The sequence below is a fragment of the Condylura cristata genome, unplaced genomic scaffold, assembly GCF_000260355.1.
Source record: "Condylura cristata isolate star-nosed mole 26May11 unplaced genomic scaffold, ConCri1.0 scaffold00004, whole genome shotgun sequence".
Classification (NCBI taxonomy): Eukaryota; Metazoa; Chordata; class Mammalia; order Eulipotyphla; family Talpidae; genus Condylura; species Condylura cristata.
In genome coordinates this window covers 54915828-54936858 of record NW_004567105.1, presented here as the reverse complement: position 1 = coordinate 54936858, position 21031 = coordinate 54915828, and the positions used below count along the sequence as shown (strand labels likewise).

Genomic DNA, 21031 nt, shown 5'->3' with positions numbered 1-21031 from the left:
ATTACCCACCAGCTTGGCTCTTGGTGGGGTGGGAGGAGAAAAGGAATTTTACACATTTATTCATTTTCTCCATCTGCTTGGAGTCATGTTGAAATAAGACATATGAGCTGTACTGAAAGGCTGGTTGAAGGTCTGAATCTTGCTTTCCGGTGAGCTGTGGATCCCAAATGCAGCATTTGAATCCTATGCCTGCGCAGGAGGAACAGGGGGGTGATGGCCACCAGAGCCTGGTACAGTGCCTGACACAGAGCCAGTGCTTGAACTATGGATACAGATGAAGTAACAGTTGGTGAAAGGACCAAGTGTTCTAGAGCCACTTTGCCCTGTCCCCCTGTGTGGCCTGGGGACACCGCTTAGCTCTGCAGTGTGAGGATGGCTTACCACTTTGTGGAAGGGAGCAAGGCATACAAAATAGTGAGGGTTTTGAAAGAGAAATTCCAAATCTTTCAAATCCATCGCCACTCCATATCTTCCAAAGTGCTGATGGTGAAAGTTGAGGCTGCTGACTTGGAGGTCCTGAGCAAGTCTGACATCTTTGGAGGCATTCAGGAGGAGGAGAAAGAGAAGGCTGGGACAGGGGTAGGGTGGGAGGCTGAAGTACTTTATCTCAGAGTAGTTTTAGGGCTTGTGTTGCTGAGCAGCTAATTCATGTAATGGAAACAAGACAGGCATTCAGTCCTCATTCTGTGGCTCCTCAGCTGTGTGACTTTGAACAAGTCCCTTGATCTCTGAGTCTCATTTGCCTCATAGTGAAAGAAGATAACAGCCCCGCCCCCTGGAGCTGTGATGGTGAGCTGTGGTAATTCATATAAAGCTTCAAGCAGAGCGTACGTGGACATCACCACAGAAGTTGGGTGCTACTATGAAGCTGTTAATAAGACTGATGGTAAATCTGCTGCCCCTGGCCAGTTCCAGATACAACCCATAAAGTTCAACAGCTGCCTTCCCTTTGTAGCTCAGGCTGCCACCTACTGGCGAGAACCAGAATGACAGCTGTTGCTGGAAAGATTTCACTGTGGCTGAGGGAACATAGACAAATCCCTGGAAAAAGACAATACTTGGAGGCAAACCCTAGCTCTGAGGCATACAGTACCAAAGGGCGAGGGGCCAGCACAGGGACATGAAGAACACAGGGGAATATGGTGATGGTCATGGGTGCCACGGTGATGAGAGAATTATGGGGACTAACCTGTGGGGAGAAATCAAATATTGTACAAAAAGTCAATGATGTAAGAATATAAAAAATAAAAATATATAAAAATCAAACCCCTACTCACCACCCATCCTCATGCCTGGGAGGGGTCACCTGTTGACTGGGAGGGTGTGGGGAAATGCAGGACTCCAGTTCTGAGTGCATAAGTAGTGTTCAGAGATGCCTGAAACCCTGTCCATCCTGGTGGTGAGAACGTCAGTCCCCAAGTCTTGTCCATTTTACACTTGAACATCCCTGAGACTCGTCCGCTTTTATCCATCCTCATGCCAATTCTGGTCCAGGTAACCGCCCTCTCCTTGCATAATACAGGAGTAGCCTCAGGGCAGTTCTCTAAAGCCCGGAGACTAGACAGTGGAAGCAAAAGCTGAGTGAGGAGACAAGGGAGGGCCACCAGTGTCCTTCTGTGCTGTCTTTCCACTCCCCTGCCTCAGGAGACCCTTCCCCAATTCTCTGATTCACCCCACTGACATGTTCACAATCTTCTTTAAAGTGTTGTGCAATGTAGCTTCTAGAAAAGCCTCATTACCTTTTCCTACTATCAGGAGGCCAACCCATGTCCTTAAAAATAGTGGTTACAGCAAAGAGCTCTGCTCAACCCTGTTTCTGATCAGGAAATCACTTTAGAAGTCCTCAGAAGGAATTCTTTCTTGTAGAGAAATTCCAAACATACAAAAGTGTTTATGGTAACTGGGAATTTTCTCCTACCCTCATCCCCAGAGTGGGCATCTGGCCAGATGTTTTCTCGAGCATTACACTGATAGGGGTGTCTGCATAAGCAGCTGAGTGGGGCTGCCAGCAAATCCCCCCACCTTCACTCTCGAGAGTGGCTTGGGGGGACTTCCTCCACCCAGCTACTCGAAGCATTGCACACTGGCCCTGGCCTTACTGCATCTTTGGCCCTTGTCCGCCTGCCATGGTTCCTGGTTGAAGGGCCCCACGCTCTGCCCTCCGCTCTGCCCTCTGGACACATTTAAAGTCCTACCTGTCCCCAGGGCTTGGGAACTCTGAGTCCAGTATCACCAGTGCACCCAGGACTTCAGCTTCTGCTGGTGGGCTCAGGGGCCAGGCCTGGGGTATCTTCCTGAATCTTGTAGTTTCCCTGGCTCAGCCTAGGGGCCTGCGCACCTCTGCTTTCTGCTCCCTGACCCCTCCTGGACCTTTGGCTAGGGTACCCCCAGGTGCTTCTCAGAGACTCTAGGCAGGGTCTCAGCATCCTCTCTCAGGTTGCCACTCCAGCAGGCCCCCGCCACCAGGGTCAGTATCTCTCGGCTGAGGACCCACCGGGCAGCCAGACAGCAGTCCTTTTCTCTGCAGGGCAGAAGAGGCGCACCCAGGGGCAGAAGAGGCGCACCCAGGGGCAGAAGAGGCGCACCCAGGGGCAGAAGAGGCGCACCCAGGGGCAGAAGAGGTGCACCCAGGGGCAGAAGAGGCGCACCCAGGGGTCTCCCTAGGGATTCACCGCATCCCCAGCACTAGCAATGGCTGACTGGAGTTGGTGCGGGGTGCCTAGCTCTCTCCCTCTAGGAGATCCGAGGCTTGGTCTCCTGGTGGGATGGAGCTGGGCCCATGCACACATCACCGGCCACCTCCCCTCCCTGGCTTACAGTCCTGCTTCTTGGTTTTGCAATCATTTCCCAAACAAATCACCTGCCCTGGAACCCTGGAATCTCATCTCAGGGACTACAGCAGAAGGTGGGGGGTAAGGTGGAGGGGTGTAGAGGAAAGGCACAGAGACCAGAGGGTGCGGCTCCTGAGCTTCCCTTTGGTCTGGTCATTCTCGGTCTTTCACACACCTCCTGCCTCCATCTCTTGTCCCTCTTACTGAGATAGCCAGTGAAGGTGGTGCTTCAAGCACCTGCCCTCTGGCTTTCTCTGTTGCTGTGGGTCTAACTGCAGAAATTCACTGCCCCCCCGGCCTCCCCCCAATACGAGTAGCCTCCAGTGCAATACCCAGTAACCTCCAGTGACAGCTATGTTGGAACCTAAGATCCTTTCAGGCCTAAACGAAATCCCAGGAGTTTGCTCTTCTTCTAGCTGCCTAACAGCTTGCCCCAGGCTGCCACTGGCCTATGTGAACTCACGGTCCAGGCAAAGCCAGTCAGAACCAGAACACCCTAGGGCGAAACGTGCACATGCAGTACTCAAAGTTCATGCAAAAATCAGCAAAAATAAAATTTAATTGTGCTCAGGCGTGGGCAGTGTGGGCCAAGTACGGCAGCCCCACGGGAGACCCACCTGTTCTCGCCACAGATGACCACCAGCAGGGGGCTTCAGTCCTGGGAGGTTTCTCAAGGGGAAAGCACAGCGTGGGCTACTCGACAGTTTCCATTCTGCTGCTCCGCTTCCTTCTCTGCAGGCCCCTGCCGTCCAGTCCAGAGCCTTGGGGCTCGCGCTCCCAAGTCGGGGGATTTCTTCAGGTCTTGAGGTAGGCAGAGCTGCTACCATCCTAAAATACCTTCCTGGGCACACAGCCCTCCATCTCTAGCATCTCCGGCCAGCCGTCGTATTTGTTAAAGTCTGCGTTGTTCTTTAAGTACTAGGGAGAGGAGAGCGAGAAACATCAACCCTGGTGGTGGGGGGGAGTGGGGCTGTTCTGGATGCAGACCTGCGCCTGCATATGCTTTGAAGTCTTCACTGCACCCTTGCCACAGCCACAGGTCGGAGCTGGATGTTACTTTCCTGAGATTTCAGAGATGGGGTCAGAGCCTGGCCACTGCCAGTTATGCCTTGGGAGGCACCAAGAAAGAAGTGCATTTGGAGAGCATTAGCTCCTCTCCCCAAATCTTCATCAGTCCCTTCAGGAGATCCCAAATAAGAAGAATAAAAGGAGCAAGCCTAGTAATTCTTGAGTAGTTGCTCTGTGTCTGTATCTAATCCTCACAATGGCCCTAGAAGGAATAGAAGGACATATTGCCCATCCATTGTCCAGATGGAAACACTGAAGGCCATAGTGGCCACTTAGTTGGCACATGGTAGAACAACTGGAGGTGACCCACATGGCCTGGCAGACCTCTGCTGCTCCCCTCAGCGGTGTGTTTTAGTAGATCCACCTGTTCTGCTCCCCACTCTGTCTCTGGTGAATCCTTTCACCCCTGCACCTCTGGCCTGTACCCCAGTTCCATATAAGTAAATTTTTTTTTAAAGGAAGTTCTAGCAAAAAGTTTTAGGTAACTGCTTTGCTAAAAGCCAGTTTCCATGTGCAGTTTTAATCATTGTGCCCTTTTGCTCGTTTTGGGCTATTGGGTTCCAGACAGCTGATCATAAGCATGAGGTGAAGATGGAACTGACTTCTGTATTGCTTCCTCTTTGCTGTCCTGGCCTGGATTTGCGGGCTCCAGAAGCAATGCTGTAACAAAGAGCAGAGCCCCACACCCCCAACCACTGCAGCCTCAAGCCCCACCTGTAGCACTTCCCACAGTGACCCCTGGAGCCCTGCACCCTGTGCCCCTCACTCCCTGGGAGTAACAGAACCCTCTCTTTTGAACTTTCCAATGACATTATTCCTTCTCTTAGAAGCATAGACATACGTACAGAGGCAACATTTTCCGGAAGAGGCAGCCCCCCTGCACAGCCCCCAGGGTAGCTCTCATTGGATGACAGCGTCAGCCCCCTGCCCTGCCCCTACCACATCCTTCTCCTCGCTCAGCCAGGGAGCAGTTCTCAAAGTGTCAGTGCTGAGTCTGCTGCTGGAGGCAGCTGGGCCTAAGTAGCCCAAGGCCTCAGACAGCCGCTGGGCCTACATCTCTGGGTCCTGGTCTGTGCTGTTAACTGAGGCCCTGCATGGGGCTGGCTCGGTTGAGCCTGCACAGAGCAAGTACTTGCCATCGCTGGGCTTTCTTATGGACACTCTGCTCTTGGTGCTCCCCTACTGAAGCCTTCCATGACGCCCACTGCCTTCAGGCAGAGTTCACTCTCGTCAGTAGCCCTTTATGAAGTATCTACCCATCACAGATCCCCATCATGGTATCTGGGAAGAAAGGAATGATCTCACCAGCAGAGACTGGACTACTGCATGCTGGGCAAGACCTGGCTGGTTTTTCCCAGCATTCAGAATTGCTCTGAGCTGGGGATGGAGAGATGAGTTGCCCCTTGGTGTGTGTGCAGGGGTGGGGGGAGGGGGAGCGGGGAGTATGAGGGAGGGGGGACAGGGTACAGCTTTTCGCTGGGGGTCTTCCTCCTGTGAGTGCTTCTCAAATTCCACTTCTGGGTGCCTCTCAGACCCCTCTGCTTGGGTCAGCCCTGGGTTGTGACTGTGCATCCCTATATTCTGGACCCTTCCTACTTCTTCCACATACTCAGGGAGGTTTCTGGTTCTGCTGTGTGTTGTTTTTGGTGCAAGCCCCCAACTCCACAGGGACACTAGAAAGGGCCTTGAGGCTCCCCAGTCCGAACCTCCCTGTTACAGGTGGGGAGACTAGGGAACAAGGGGCTTGGCTAAGGTCACGGCTGGGAGCAGGCACCCGGCTCAGGGTCTCTTGCTCCATCACAGAGGTCTCATTTCTACATTCCTTTCTCTTTCTGCCATCCCTCGCTTTCTTTCATCCTTCTTTATCCTTTTTGGTACTTACCTATATATCTATACATTTATATACGAGCCACCTCTTTGAAGATTGGTCAAGGCCACTTACTCCTGGGGCACTGGCCAGCTGGTCCCCTGACCTCTGGGATGGTCCTCCCTACACTGCCCTGTGGGTCCTTCCCAAGCCGCCCCAGTCCATGTCCACCTATCCCTGGCACACTCCCCACCTCCCCTTTGTGGCTTGGGGAGACCTCCATGAACTTACCTGCTCATAGGGGCTTTTATTCTTGAGGTCTTTGGCCCCTAAGAAGACCCAGCTGTCCCGGAAGCCTAGTTGCTTTGCATAGTTACTGCCCAAGTTGGAGAAGATCTCCCTGATTTCATCATTCAGTCTGCAGAGGATGAGAGGGAAGAGATGGAGCTCTGGGAGATGGGTGAGTGTCCCTCCCCGCTCTGTGTGCAGCAGCTGCGCCCCCCTCAGGAGAAACAAGGCGGGACAGCAAGGACTCCCCCCTGCAGGCCACTCAGAGGGGCTGAGAGGTGTTAAAGTTTTCCTTCTCCTTTCACTTACAACATACATTCATTTGAAGCTGTGACATGCATTCATGATAAACAATATATATTCCTTTGGTCGTAGACTAACCAAAAATTACCATCTTACCCCCCCTGACATCATCACTGGAAAATGTTCATGTATTTTCCTTGTATTTTGCTGCCATGCATGCCCTGCAAGAACATCCTTTCATAACTTCTCCTCACCCCAAGGTAGGCATTCTTCTCTGTGCTTAAATATTTTCAGCCTCATCATTTTCAAGGCTGTTCACTCTGTCTTAAATATAAAACAATAGGCCCTCTGTCACAGCATGTCACAATTTCTGTAGCCACTGGCTCTCAGGGGACAGGGCGTGTCTCCAGTCTCCCACTGTTGTGACCAAATGGGTGATGGCCCCCTGGCCACCGTGTACACCACCGTCTGGTTATTTCTCTGGAAGTGGCCGGAGGAGGGGGCCTGTGGGAGGGACACTTGGGACGTGACGTGTTCGTGCGGCATCACCTGTGTGTGGCCAGGCATGAGGTTTCCACTCACTTGCTCCCTGGGTCATCGTAGGAGGCCACCAGCACCAGCACGCCGTCGGGAATTTCTTTAAGGAATTTCAGCAGAAGCAGAGGATCTGGGGGAGGAAGGAAAAACATCATCTAGGGGAAACAGTTGATGATTGTCGATCTTTCCCTGCTGCCTGATCTGGAGGCCAACCTGAACTTCTACCAGAGGAGGCTTCCCGGGGAAGCTCTGCTGCCCTTGTCCTGGGGGAGAGCTCAGTGCTGCCCTCAACCAGGGGGCGGGGCTGGGCTCCGGACACAGATGGTTCTTACGTGTGTATGTGTGGGGGTGGCGGTGATGGGGCGCTGTGAGAATGAAGGGTCTAAGGGCCCTTGGGTGAGATCAACAGGCAGGGACAAGCCTCTAAGCAGTCTCCACAGCAGGCTTATGTACACCAAAAGGGCCCTTGAACTCTGGAGACAAAAAGAGGGTGTTCTGAAAGTCCATTAGCAGATATCAAGATCTCACTAAAGTGTTGGACGGACAGGACATATCTGGAAGAAATGAAATGTGACTTCTGTTAATTATCTTCTCACTTTAAAAAGTCATCATCCTTTGGTTTTGCTCATAGCACGAGTATAACAGACCAGGTAAGAAAATAATAAGAATAATGAATAGCCATATACCAGAGACATTTTGTGGGGGTGGAGTGGGGAATGGGATCAAAAAACGGGGGTGGGGTGGGGGGGGGAGAAGTGCACGGGACTATGGTGATGGCACACGGGTGACTCGGTGATGGGAAACCCATGGGGATTACAATTGAGATAAAAAAATGTACAAAATGATGTAAAAATAAACTGTTATATTATTAAAAAAAATAGTAAAAAGCTAAAAAATATAAAAAAATAGTCATCATCCTTTTTGGTGTCTTGTGGGAAGGGACGGCTTGTGCTTGAAGTGCTTCTGTTCCCCACGACATGATAAACTATTACCAAACTGAATTTCATCCTCTGAATCATTTTTTCCTCTATTCATTCCATCCAATGATACTCTCCCCCTAGCTTCTGAATCACATGGTTGGAGTGAGGGAGAAGGTCTGAGAAGCGAGAAAACTCAATCTCCCGGGGTTGCTCTACCAGCCATCACGTCAGTCATAGGAAGTAGACACTATGGCTCTATTGTGCAGGTGACAAAATTGAGGCTCAAGAGGTGTCACCTGGGCCTCTGGAGGTAAGAGGCTGCTCAGCACCCTGATGGCAGGGAAAGGGGAGGCAGACTGAGTCAGACTGCACTGAGAGGGGTTGGGCCTGATCCTTCCAGGGCTGCGCTTCCCTCAACAGGCTGCCCTGTGTGTTTTTGCTGCACGTTGAGCAAAGATGTGTTGGAGGGACGTTCAGTGGCCAGCTGGACAGTGGGTGCATAAAGGAGTGCTGTACCCCAGTTTGGAAGGTTTAGAGGGTTGTTGTTAGTCTCCCCCACAACTAAAGCTTTTCTCTGGGACCTGAGAGTGAAGAAGCTGCTGCTGGGAACTTAGATGAGCCCAGGTCAGTGACCCATCACAGGGCTAGGCTAAGGGCCAAAAGGACAGACTCCCTAAAGGGAGGTCATGTGCAGAAAGATGTCCAGAAACAGGTCTGTGCAGAGAGAGCTGAAAGACATCCCATGCAAGAACTGCAATTTGAGTTATCATTTCTGGGATAAAGTTTGGGAGGCTTTGATTTTATCCTAGGCCTGCCAGAGACCTCTGTGTCTTAAAAGATGATACCCATTACCTAGAGCAAGCTGGGCCATGCGCTCTTATCCTTGGCCATTTGGTGTGCATAAGCCTGAGTGCCCAATAGCCATTCCTGGGGGTTTCTTTGTCTGAAAGTCTTCGCTGGCCTCCAGATCTTACTTTGCAAGCTGGGGCAGGCAAGATGTGTTGAGAGGCCAAGGAATTTGGGGGGTATCCTTACCCCCACAGGATATCTCTGAGGTACGCATTTGACTGGACATTGGCTCTGGAGTTACAAATGCTGCAGTAGTCAATGGCTTGATGCCATGAGGCGCTGGCTGCCTCCATTTCCTGTCTCACTCCCAACTCCATAGTGACGACCCTTGAGAATAAACTTTGCACATGAACCCTTTCCTCAGGATCGGCATCAGGGAGAGCCAGTGAATGCAGCAGTTTCAAAGGCAGCAGCCTGATCTTCAAGCCCCACCTTGCCTCCATGGAAAACAAAAAGCCAAGCACCCCAGCATCCCAGGGCTCTCCTGCCACAGGAAGTAGCTCAACCCACCTAACTTCATTGCCAACAGAGGTGCCTACCTCCAGAGTACATGTCAAAAGAGTCGTGTTTCAGTATGGCCCCGGAGCTTCCTAAGGGATGAAAGAATGGAACTGTTATTTCCTGTGATGTATCAATCTGCCTGTCATTTTCCAGAAAGTGGCTATTCTTTAGACTGAGATCTAAGAATAGGATAAAACCGGAATAAAGTCAGGTGCTACAGAAAGCATACAGGACTAAAGTTGGTGCATGATAACAACTGGGCTGATCTGGGAGGTATTAGAACATAATGGTGTGGGCTCTGGGTTCTGCCTGGTCGCCTCCTAATGCACGACTTAGCATTATGATCTTCATTTTTTAAATTGAAGTGACACTGTATTGTAACATTATACAATTTTCAGGCATGCATCAGTGAAAATCAATATGATGTGCACTACATTAAGTTCACTGTGAAAAGTCCAATTGTAGCCTTCACCAAAGAATTTTGATGCTATTTTTTGTGTCTGTAGAATGGGCTTCAAGTGAAATATAGTTTAAACAGTAAGCACATGAGATAAATTTTAGCTGCAAAATAGTAATAAAAATACAATCATCATCATCATCATTCCTGCGTTAAATCATCATTCCTACGTTAAATAAGACATCTGCAATTTGAGTCTTCCAATTATTCAAGCAAAGGGCTTTGCAGTGAGCTGAATTAGTTAGTGTCCAGAGTTGGGTAATCTGAATTGTGGCCTGTGATTTTAACAAAGGATACACGGTCCTACAGGGAACCAGGTGTCCAGGACAAATGCTGCAGTTCACACATTGAACCACTAGATGGAGGTGTTGCAGAGGGGATGGGCACCACGTTCCCCCTTTTCCCTCCCCCACTGCAGTTTGCAGATTACTGAAGAGGGTGGGGATTAGGGCTTGAGCCTAGGTAGCTCTCCTCCTGGGAGGAGGCTGGCTCACTCTGCAGCTCCTCTAGGTTCTCAGTCACTTAAATCCAAACCCAAGGAGCACCTCAGCTCACCTGGGACACTTGGAAACTGACATTGCTGTGAAATTTCCAGAATAGGGGGAGGAACACTTTCAAGGAAACTCTGCTCTTTAAAAGGGCAAGAACCATGAATGTTTAGCAATCTTTTAAAAACGGTTGTTTGTTCATTGTACAGGTGAGGCCTGCGGCCCAAAAGTGACCTGTTAGCTGGCAGGGGCAGGTGCCTGGAGACATTTCTAGTGTAGAGAGCTACTTCAGCTGAATGATTCAGATCTGGGCCTAGCCAGATCCAGGGTCAAATCTATCTAGGTGATTCCATTGGCTGGGCATCCGTGGGCAAGTTGCCTAAACTACTCGAGCCCCCATATCTTACCTGCAGCACGGGATGCAGCAAGGTGAGAAAGTTAAAGGAAGGCAGCACTCAGTAAAGCTCAGTGAGCATTTGATGTTATTGGCAGTTGTTTTTATTTTGGGCTTTTGAAGGGCAGGAGGTAGGCCCTAATCTGAGCCCAAGTAATCAAGCCTATTCAGAGAGGCCTTCTCCAGCAGGGTCCACTTGAGGGCAGAGCGGACAGCGTGGCTCAGCCAGGGCAGCTGAAGATCCAGCCATTCCTACTCTCCTCTCTGGGGTGGAGGAGTGTGTGTGAAGGAGGAATGCAGACTGAGGGGGCAGTCAGTGCAAACTGAGGCTCCTATAGTCTTTGGGGGGGTCTATCAGGCCTTAAGTGCTCTTGTGTCCTGAGTCTCCAGAAGTTCCATCATCCTCAATAATGACTCAGGCTCGGGCCAACCCAGTCATTATTATTTAGAAAGGAGCATTTCTCCACAGGAGATGTGGGGCCAGGTCAGGCACCCACAATCAGATAGTGACTGTCTTTCTAGGAAGGAACCTCTCCCCAATACATACTTTAGATATACCCCTAGGCAAATAGCCCTTCTAGGCTGATGATCCGGAATCCACCATGTTACTGGTAAGAGGTCATGGGCACAAGAAGATAGGGTTCAAGAGATGGAATGACCCCTGGAAGGAAGAACAAAGAAAGGACTCTAGCCCCTTAATTTTGCCAGGTTAAAACTGCTTAAATGGAGCCTCCACTGTTCTCTGGGGAAGCAGCACTCGGACCCTGTCCCTGGTGCTGACGCCCTGAGCCTGAACTGCGTATGTTTTAATAAATTCTTGTTTGCTACCTGCAGGACTAGAGTCCCTGTAATTTCTGTGTCTTGGAGAGATCAAGAACCTGGAAACTGATAACACTCTGAGACCACTCTGAGCAACCCGCATGCCACTGAAGAGAAGTAGGCCCCCTTTCCCTACTTTCCTGGCCTTTCTTTGGCCCCTAGGAAGCTGGCATAGCTGCCCTCTCACCCCACTCCAGCAAGGCTCCATCTTTGCCTCAGGCCTTGACTTCTTCTCTGAACCAGAGACTTTCTAAGGGGGGGGGGTTATTCCTCAAGGAGTAAAGTGCAGGGACTTGCCACTGGCAAGCCCAGGGTTCCATTCTCAGCCTCACTTCGTAAGTGCAGTCATGTGGTTGTGCTACACACAGCCATTACTATTTCCCTCCTAAGAGCCTGTTGTGCCTTTTTTGCCATTTGCTCTGACACTTATCCCAGGAATGGCCCTTAGATGCAGGGAAATAGCCCTTGTTCACCATTTAAGAGCTAAAGGCAGAGAGGAGGGTCTTGCCTGGGGCCAGACCACCTGTCCTGTGTGGCCCCTGAAGCTCCACTCTCTCCTGAGAAATGTGCCAGGCACAATGTAGTTGACCTCTTGGTCAACACCACTAGAGGCAGGGTTAGTGAGACTGTGGGTTTTCCCCTTCTTCTCCAACATCTCTCTGCCTCTAGCTTCCATACTGTAAGCTGGAAGGTTTCTGAAATGTCAGCTAGCTCTTAATAGTCTTCAAAGCATCTTCAAGGATTTCTTATTCCCTTTGCTTCAGATTGACACTCCTTAGCAACCCAGCCACCCTCAGCCTTGTCTCTCACCACTGCCAGCTGCTGCCAGAAAGAACCTGTATGCACCCCTCCCACGCTCCTAAGGGCCTTCTTTTCTCTTCTCTTCCCTGCTCTCTATATAAGGTCGTGCCTGCCTGGAAGGAACAGCCCCACTTTTCTCCTGACCAGCTCCTACCATTTTCAGACCTCATCGATTGCCTCCCTCAGGAAGCCTCCCCTGACTGCCCCCACACCTCGCTTCTATAGCTGTGCTTCCTTCTCTTCCATAGATACTCATTACATTGTGATTGATTATAATTTCATGGCTACTTGAAGGGGATCTGAAACCTTCTAATTCATGGCTGACCCCCAGCACCTTGTCTAGGGCCCTTTCCTAGACAATAGTAGCTACTATTGATATTTTTTTGAGTGAATAAATGAATGAAGACAGGCACTCAATTTGTAATCTTACAATGTCATTGGTTGTCCCTGTGCACTGGTTTGGGCTGGGGCAGTTTGAGGATGGTGTCATGTGTCACAGGAAGGGCATAGCCTCCTGAGGTAGATGCAGGGGGCAGGCGGCTGGCGGAACTGAAGGCGGCATCAGCTGTGTTAGGCCAGCCAGGTGTCCCCCTTGAGCACTATGGGATTGATGCCTGGAAGTAGCAGGAGCTGAGGCAATGTTGGCGGGATAAAGGGGCAATGACTTCCCTCGGCAACCCCCTTCCTGTGCTATAATCATGCTGGAGCTGTCATGGGGCGGGGCCAATGAGTTGTTAACTCACCGTTCACCAGGACGATGTTCAGGCCCCTGCCCACATTGTCTTTCACAGGACTCATGATGCTGAAGAAGGAAGACAAAACAACTGTTGGTCCTGAGGGTGGAACAAACACTCTGCTTTTGACACTGGTACTCCACACGGGTTCACGACACTGGTACTCCACACGGGTTCACGGGCACCGCGCAGAAGCATCAAGAAAAATGTGGGCCACCTGCTTTCTCCTGGAAATAAGGGGTGGCTGTGTTCTCAGAACTCCCTCACAGCATGTTGGGACCAGAACAGTCTGCTCAGACAAGAGGGAAGATACCCACTTGGGGTTCTGAGGTGCTGGCAGGCAGAGCTAGCCCTCCTCCTGGTGCCTTGAGGCCTGCTGGCCTGGAGGAAGGCAGAGCCCCGAGGTCGTTGCCATCCCTTGACCTCTGGGATCCCCAGGTGGAACCGAGTTGTGCTCCTGCCTGCCTGGCGTTCTGCCCGTTTTGTGGCATTCCTGGGGAAAACGCTCCTTCTCCCTTCAGTCGGGGTGACTTCTCAGCAGATCGCTAGGCCTGCAGCCTCTGCTTCTGCTTGTGAATGAAGGAAGCCTGAGGGCAGGGGAGGTGCAGGGGGTGAGAAGAGGAGGGGATGGAACAGGATGGTCTTGGGGGTGGAGCACAGGAGCTTGGTGGTGGGTGCACTGCGGCAACAGTACCTGAAGTGGGGTGCTATGCTCCCCAAACACAAGCAGCAATGCAAACCAACGTTAGCTCAATTAATAAAGAAGGAAAGAAACGTGCTTACGTTTGGTCTTCGAAGCACAAGGAGGGACCCACAACGTTGGCAGCCCCGCTCTTCATTTTAAATGCAAAGAAGTTGGCTGCACAGGTCTTGAGGAGGCCACACTTCGTCTTCATCAATGCTGGAGAAGAAACAGACCAACCTTAGTGGCAGCAGCTAGGAAGGAACCTGAGGGAGGAGGGGACAGGGGCGACTCCAGCTCAGCCACCTCCTCCCCAAGAAGCTTTTGCTGACCACTTAAGGCCAGGGGGTTGCCCCCTTCTGTTCTCCCTCAGTACCACCGACGCCCCAACACAGGCACAGGATGCTGACCATGGTCTGACCACCCAGAATTATTTTTGAGCTTCTTAGCACAGCTCCAGCCCTAGCATAGCCCCAGGTAATTCAACATAGGCCCCAGGGGTCTCCGTGGTGGCACAATGGGTTAAAGCCCCACATTATGAAGCTCTCCAAAGCCACTGCAGCACGAGTTCGATCCCCATCCAGGGAGCTGATCCACACGGCGTTACAGACTTCTGACCTGCCCACTGCTCCCCTCGGCAGTGTACTTTGTCAGTCTGCCTGTTCTGCTCCCCACTCTGTCTGGTGAGTCCTCTCACCCACCATACTCTGGCCTGTCGCTCATTTCTGCAAGCATAAATAAATTTTTTTTAAAAAGGGGGAGCACCTCTCAACTCTGGGTGCCCTTGGGCAAGTCCTCACCCCCTTACATCTCAACTTCCTCATCTGAAATGGAGTCATGATCCCCACTTGGTTCTTGTGAGGAATAAATGAGCCCAGGTTAATGGTCAGTGCCCACTGGCTATTCATTCATTCGTTTGTTCAATTCTTGGGCACCTAGACCCTGGGATACCACATGGATCCAGCTGGAGGTACCAGAACCTACCGAGGACTCATTCCACGGCTCCTGACTCCTGTGACTGTTATTCAGAGCCATGTCCCCTTCACAAGCTCTCACAGGACAAACCCTGGGGGCCTGGGAATGCGGGTACATGCCGATGGAACCCCCAAACACAGCTGCTTATCCACTCAGTCCTCAGCGGGCTCCTTGCCAGTTTGCACTATCACCTATGCTTTCTGCCTGACAGTTCTAATTTATATTAATGCGTGTTTTTAATACTACCTGACAGTTCAGGTACCATTAGGGAGGATTGGCAAACATGGAGTTAGAGAACGTGCCCCTGGAAAATGGTGATGGGGCAGCTTCTCTCTCCCCGCAGCCCCTGTGCCAGCCCCCTGGCTGAGCTCCACTGATGAATGCTCGGAGCAAACCCACAGGCTTCCTGATAAAAGCTGTATGCCCAAGGGGGTTATGTGCTAGGCACAGAGCACTTCATATGTATTCTGGTAAATTATCCCAGTGACGCCAGTAGTATGGCATGTAGTAGGCATCCAGAAGTAGCTATTGAGTGGACATACAGCATTGGGGTGGAGCTAGAAGGGACCACGTAGTCAGGGTCATTAGGGCCTCAGGGCACCTGCTAGCCTACAGGGACTTTCACTGAATCAGGGGGCCACACCCCACTGCCACTAGGCTTGCCACCCTCATGGCACCTATGAATAGGTAAATGCCCCTTCCTAGGAGTGGGCGCTGCCCTCAGCATGTCGACTCTGAGCACAGCCCCCACTGGTGCAAGCAGGATACTGTCACCAGGCAAGGGCCACAGGGGAGGCACTCACGGGGGCTGCTCAGAAGGCGGTGGGTATCCAGGCCTGGGGCTCCAGGGGGAGAGTGCTGGGAAGGGGATGTGACCCAACTCCCTTTCCCCAAACTCTGGAGGGAGCCCGCGACCCAGGGGCTGGCTGAGAAATGGTGCTGGTGAGGGCGCTGCATCTGCGGTGAGCCTCACCACCTGGGCCCTGGGCCTCACCACAGGCCACTGCCCCTACCGGGGTAAGTCAGTTTATTTGTGAAAGCAGAGGTCCTCACCTTTGCCGAGGGATTACGCTAGGCCTCTGGGACCATGCCTAGAGTTTACCCAGCACCTAAACAACTGCAGCTAAGTCTGATAAACCTGGTGCCAGCAGGTCGGCTTAAGCAGGCTTTTCTGAAATTGATTTTCTGACCATGGTCTCAGGGATGACTGGAGACGAGGCACATGGGACCAAGTGAGTGGGAGGCAAGGGATTTGCTTCTGGGCTCAGGCGGGGAGGACTGTGCCCATCAGCTGCCCAGCTCCTCTGGAAATCCTAATGATGTTGGTTAGGGCACGGAGCTGGGCACTGGATGGGGTGCAGTCAGGACACTTGTTCTGCACTCCCAGTGATCTGCTCTGTGACTGGCCAGAGATGGCCCCCTCTGGCCAATTTCAGTGTCAATGAACCTACTATTAGAAGCTTCACAATAATCTGAGGCTGCAGTGAGCTAGGAGGAAAGGTGTGCTGGGATGGATTGGTAATGTCTATCTCAGGAGTGGGCTAGGAGGAAAGGCTGCTGGGATGGATTGGTGATGTCTACCTCAGGAGTGGGGTAGGAGGAAAGGCTGCTGGGATGGATTGGTGATGTCTACCTCGGGGTGGACAGGTGGAAGGCAGCAGTGTGCTTGGATTTGCCATCCCTCCAGCAGCTAATGTCTGAGTGTTTGTTCACTACCAAGACGTGGGGACCATCTATGTCCACTTCAGCGTATGACTCGAGGCTTCCAAGAGATGGGGTTGAGGATGTGCGGGAAAGACTTATGTGGACTCTTAGAGCTGTTACACTATAATTCCACCGGGATTCCCATGCCCTGCTCCTGGAGCTGCATCCCTTTTCATAGTCTACCAGTTTGCGGAAGGAGAGGGAAGACCTGGAGGTGTTGCCCCCGGTAGAGTGGTGTTGAGAGAGAGGGCTCTGATCTAGATGGGAGGTCTTGCTCCGTCAGCAGGCCGTGGTCAAGAGATTTCACCCTCTGAGCCTCAGTTTCCTCATCATAAAATGAGACAGTTACAGCGCCTACGTAGGTTTGTGGTGAGGATGCATGAGATGCCATTGCAGGTCTAAAAGCAGCGTCTGACGCATAGCAGGCACCAGGCAATGTTACTATAATCGTCCCTTCCACCAGCTCAGCACTAGCGCATGCGCATGTGCCGAAACCCTGTTCACGCATCTCCGAGTGCCATGCCTGTCCTCCAGCACTCTCTTTACTCCCCAACTGTCTCACCAAGGTCTTCCCTGGAGCCCTGGGCCCTCCTGACTCTTGGTCTTTAGGTAGCCAACCTCTCTTCTGTAAGGCACAGCTGAAAAACTGGTATTTTCTGTGGCCCCCGTTCCCACTGGAAAGAGTTGTCCCTTTTGGAATTCAGAACACTTTCCCCACCTCTTTTGGCACACTTGGCCCTTTTACCCCAATGGATAACTAGCTTCTGGGTGTCTCTGGGGGCCCTGCAGAGCCCGACATGAACTACGAACCAGGCCTGGTGGGGGTGATGGGAGGCGTCACTGTAGTGATGGTAATAAACATAGACTCCATTTTTGGCCTCCAAGCTGGGGAGGGGAGAAGGGAGGAAGCACTACAGGGGTGGCAGCTGTGAGGGGAGGCAGGGCCGGGTGTGGTCCAGATTGCAAGGAAGGTGACCTTGGAAGGGGACAGTCAAGCAGTGTACACCTCCAGCTGGCTGAGAGAGGGCACTCAGCCACTTTGTTCAGGGCCCTCAAAAGGCATTTTTGGGCATGAGGAGGAGAGAGCCGGGCACACTCTGGGAAACAAGATTTTTGGGGGACCACAGGACTTGGAGGCGAGACCTGAGACACCTCATGCTAAGGCAATGGGGGCTGAGTGGGTACTCACGCTTCTCCTTGGGGGCCCCACCTGTTGGAGAGAACAGAATCTTGTTAGAGAAAGAGATTTGCCCCTCCAAACCCCACCCTTTGCAGGTTGAAAGTTGGGGCTGGGGTGTAGGAAGAGGAACCTTAGAGTGGCTTTGGCCTGAGGACCCTCTAGTTCATGTTGCAACATTCATGTTTATTTATTTCATGAGCCATCTCCTTTGTGAGTCTGCTCACACTGCAGCCGCCTCTACACACACACACACACACACACACACACACACACACGCACGCACGCACGCACGCACGCACGCACGGCTCTGTTGTTGGACCCACTGCAGCTTGGGCCTGCTTTAGCCTCCAGGGCCTCAGCTCCTTGACCACACAGCAGGGGATGACATTTGCCCTCACAGGGAGCAGGGATGATACAGTAAACTAGCTCAGCACCCAGTGCCCTGGCCACCTGCTGCTTAGTTTCTCAGCAGAGTCCAGGCTCCTCTCCTGACTTGCAGCTGCACCAACTGCCTGGCCTGGGCTTCTTGGCTGCAGGCACTTCCTGCCGCCTTGGCTGTTTCTGTTGTTCTAGGTCAGATCTCCTGCCACACCGGTGGTGGGTCTAGAGGACAGGGCCTCCAGTGGACATAGAGATGCTGGGGAGTGTGTCCTCCTTTTTAGGGGACCCCCACACACTTTCTACTCAATTCGGGGGGCTATCTCTCTTGGAGTGTCGCTACCCCGGCCTCCCCAGCCCCACAGGGAGGTGGCAGGAGGCAGCAGTCACATGGCTGGGGAGAGAGGCAGCTTCTCTCAGCTCAGAGGGAAGCTGAGAATGAGGTGAGGTAGCAACAAGCAGACCCAGGGACACAGGGACAGATTCTGGGGACTTTATGGAGGACCCTAAATCCAGCCAAACCTAAGTCCCAGCTACCTGAGTCAAGACATGCCATTTTTTTTTTCTTTAATGCAAGGCAGAGTTAGACCTGTCACTCAAGCTGAAACACCATGCTTAATGTGCCAGCAAAATGGAGAATTTGTAATTTCCTGATTTCTATGCCATGGACCCCTTCGGTGGTTGAAAACAACTCTTGTAAAAAGACAAAGTTTGCAAGGTGACCAGAGATCTAAGTCATAAAGCAGGGGAGGAAGAGGGAGGATCAATCAGGGGAGGGAAGAGCACAAGGGACCGTGGTGACGGATCACGGTTGATTTGGGGACAGGAAAACTCCAGGGAGTGCACTGAGGGGAAGAACCAAATGCTGTGCAAGAATTAACAATGCTGAAAGAAAACAAATAATTAAATTTAATAAAAAAAAATAAACATAAAAAAAAAACCACCCTTGGAGTCAAGTTACTTCCACTTCTCTGAGACACGGACACTAGCTTATTTAACAGAAGGCAAGTTACAAAATGCATAAAACAACATAGATTAGATTAAAAAAGGAAATTATGTGTTACTATAATAACAAACAAGCAATGCATGCGTGTTACAGCCATATCTCTTCTTCGTTATTAGTACATTCAATAATTACTTGGGGTGTGTGCAACCAGGTCAGAAACTTCTGGGGTAAATGAACAAACCCCCGGTGCGTGCTCGCTGCTGGGCTCCACTTCCTGCTGCCTCAGGCCTTCCTCCCTTCTCAGTCACCTGTGGCTTTGTGCATTCTGTAATTAATCTATTTGTTTCTCTGACTCAGACCATGAGCTGGAGACCATGTGTTCCTCTTTTGGAGGGGTCTCTGGGATCAATCAGGGAGACTGCTTGGTGACTGTTAGTTGGAGGTGTTGATTCATTAAAGCCCGGGTTGCTGATTTCTGAGAAGGAAACCTCTTTGATGTTCTCCTTTCAACATTCTCCTCTCTTTCTGAGGACATTCCTGAGCCCACACAGGCTCCGAGCCTCCTAGCCTGACCTGAGTCCACTCCTCCAAGGCTACTGCACAGTTGATCAATCTCTGGTCTGAAAGCAGTGCCACAGGCTGGGTCACCATGGCCACCTCATCCATATAAACCATCCTGACATGGGTGTGGGCAAGAAGTGGGTGAGGTAAGGAGTCTCTGACACTCCACTGTGGGGCAGTGTGTGCTAAAGATGGGGCACTGGCTTCTCCCCACTTTGGGGAACCAGGAGCTAGTCTGGGTCACTATATGTCATGCTTGGCTGTGACAGTGTAAGTGGTTCTTGGTTTCTAACGGGGGGGGGGGGGATACAGAGGGAAATCCTTTGAAGGATTTGGGTCTGGGAGATCTGGGTTCCCATTATTGTTCTAATATCTGCAAGAGGAATTTAGGCACTTTAAAAAATAATCCTGTGGATGGTTTCACTCAAAGCAGGAGTATAACGAACTAGGCGAGAAAATAGTAATGATGAACAGCCATATACCAGAGACATCTTATGGGGGAATGGGATCAAAAACAGTGGGGGGAGGGAAATGCATTGGACCATGGTGATGGCACGTGGGTGATTTGGTGATGGGAAGCCCACGGGGATTATAACTGAGATGAAAAAATGCACCAAATGATGTAAAAATAAACTATTATTAAAAAAAAAATCCCTGTGTTGTTATTTTCTCAGACCATACATAGAATGACACACAAGTGCATTCCACAGGCACATTGTAGATCATCCCGTGGGGATTTTATACAGATCAAAAGAGTCTTTGTATACCTCACCCTCTCCCCATTCACCCATTCAGCCTCCATTTTCCTGACTTTTATCAAATATTTACTAAGGATCTATTTTGCACCAAGTGCTCGAAAGATGGATCTACATGAGATAAACTTCTTGCCTTCAGAAAGCTCACATTCTAAGGCCAACACCAAATAAACAGCAAAAAGAAGAGTGACAGTGACACTCTGAAGGGATTAGCTGGCAGCAGCAGTTGAAGTAGCGGGAGGGGCATGGTTGGAGCTGGGCATGGTTAGGGAAGGCCTCTCTGAGGGGTAACATCTGAACAGAGACCCAAGGCAAGGAAGAGCTGGCCACAGGGACATTCATGTGAAGAGGGTTTCAGGCAGAGGAAATAGCAAGAACTAACACAAGCCACTCAATGCTGACAGCTTTCTCCCTTCTTCCCTCCCTCTCATCATCTTCCCTCTATCTTCCTGCCTTCCTTCTTGGAGTCACATTTCCAAAGTTGTCCTTGATATAGGTACAGGGGCTTGGAACATTTTCTGTTCCCTATGGGCTCCATTCTTCCTGACAGCCTGGGGATTTCCTCTTTCATTCCCCTCTCCCCTGTCCCCAGTGACTGGGATTCCTGCCATGTCTAGATGTCTCCAGCACCACCCAGAAGGGTGGAGGGATAAGTAGATTCATCACCCCTAGCCCTGGTCCACGGGCCCTGCCCCTTGCAGTCAGCCCTACTCACCGATCCAGCGGGGAGGGTGGAAGGTTTTCATGTTGAATTTGGTGTAGGTGCTGATAAAGATGCATGTGATAGCCATGACAGAGATGAGGACCAGCGTGCGAAGAATCCCTGTCAGCAAAGAGGTAGCCATGAGAACAAATCAGCACTTCTAGTGGGAAGATTGCCCAAGGGCCCTTGCCAAATCCCCCCCAATGGATGGTATCATCCTGTGTTGCAGGCCCAGTTAATGCCCACCCCAGGGACCAGTTCTTGGGACCACATGGTGAGACCAGGTATGAACCCACAGGGTGACCAAGTGTTGAGGCCATGGGGCAAAATTACTTGGAAACATTTCCCACAGTGGGGCCACCAAAAAGAAAGATAGCAACACGCCTTCCTGGGCTCTGCTTAGCTCTCCA

The 21031-nt window shown here is 51.3% G+C and overlaps 1 protein-coding gene across 1 annotated transcript; it reads right to left on the bottom strand.

The window, feature by feature from the left end:
- Positions 1–2468: 2468 nt before the first annotated feature.
- On the bottom strand, positions 2469–20763 carry FAM3D (family with sequence similarity 3, member D). The gene is made up of 8 exons (XM_004676558.1): positions 20634–20763; positions 13521–13638; positions 12747–12805; positions 9083–9133; positions 6820–6904; positions 5998–6124; positions 3669–3749; positions 2469–2660 (listed from the first exon to the last, which is right to left on the bottom strand). Exons 1-8 carry the CDS (start codon positions 20761–20763, stop codon positions 2469–2471), a joined length of 843 nt encoding a protein of 280 aa, XP_004676615.1.
- Between the last annotated feature and the right edge of the window lie 268 nt (positions 20764–21031).

Excerpts from the sequence above, each read along its gene's own strand:
- FAM3D (XM_004676558.1), bottom strand. The coding sequence starts at position 20,763 with ATGGCTACCTCTTTGCTGACAGGGATTCTTCGCACGCTGGTCCTCATC. Across the intron at positions 13,639-20,633 it reads CCACCCTCCCCGCTGGATCG|CATTGATGAAGACGAAGTGT; the intron begins GTGAGTAGGGCT and ends TTTCTTCTCCAG. Across the intron at positions 3,750-5,997 it reads ATAAAAGCCCCTATGAGCAG|TACTTAAAGAACAACGCAGA; the intron begins GTAAGTTCATGG and ends TCCTCTCCCTAG.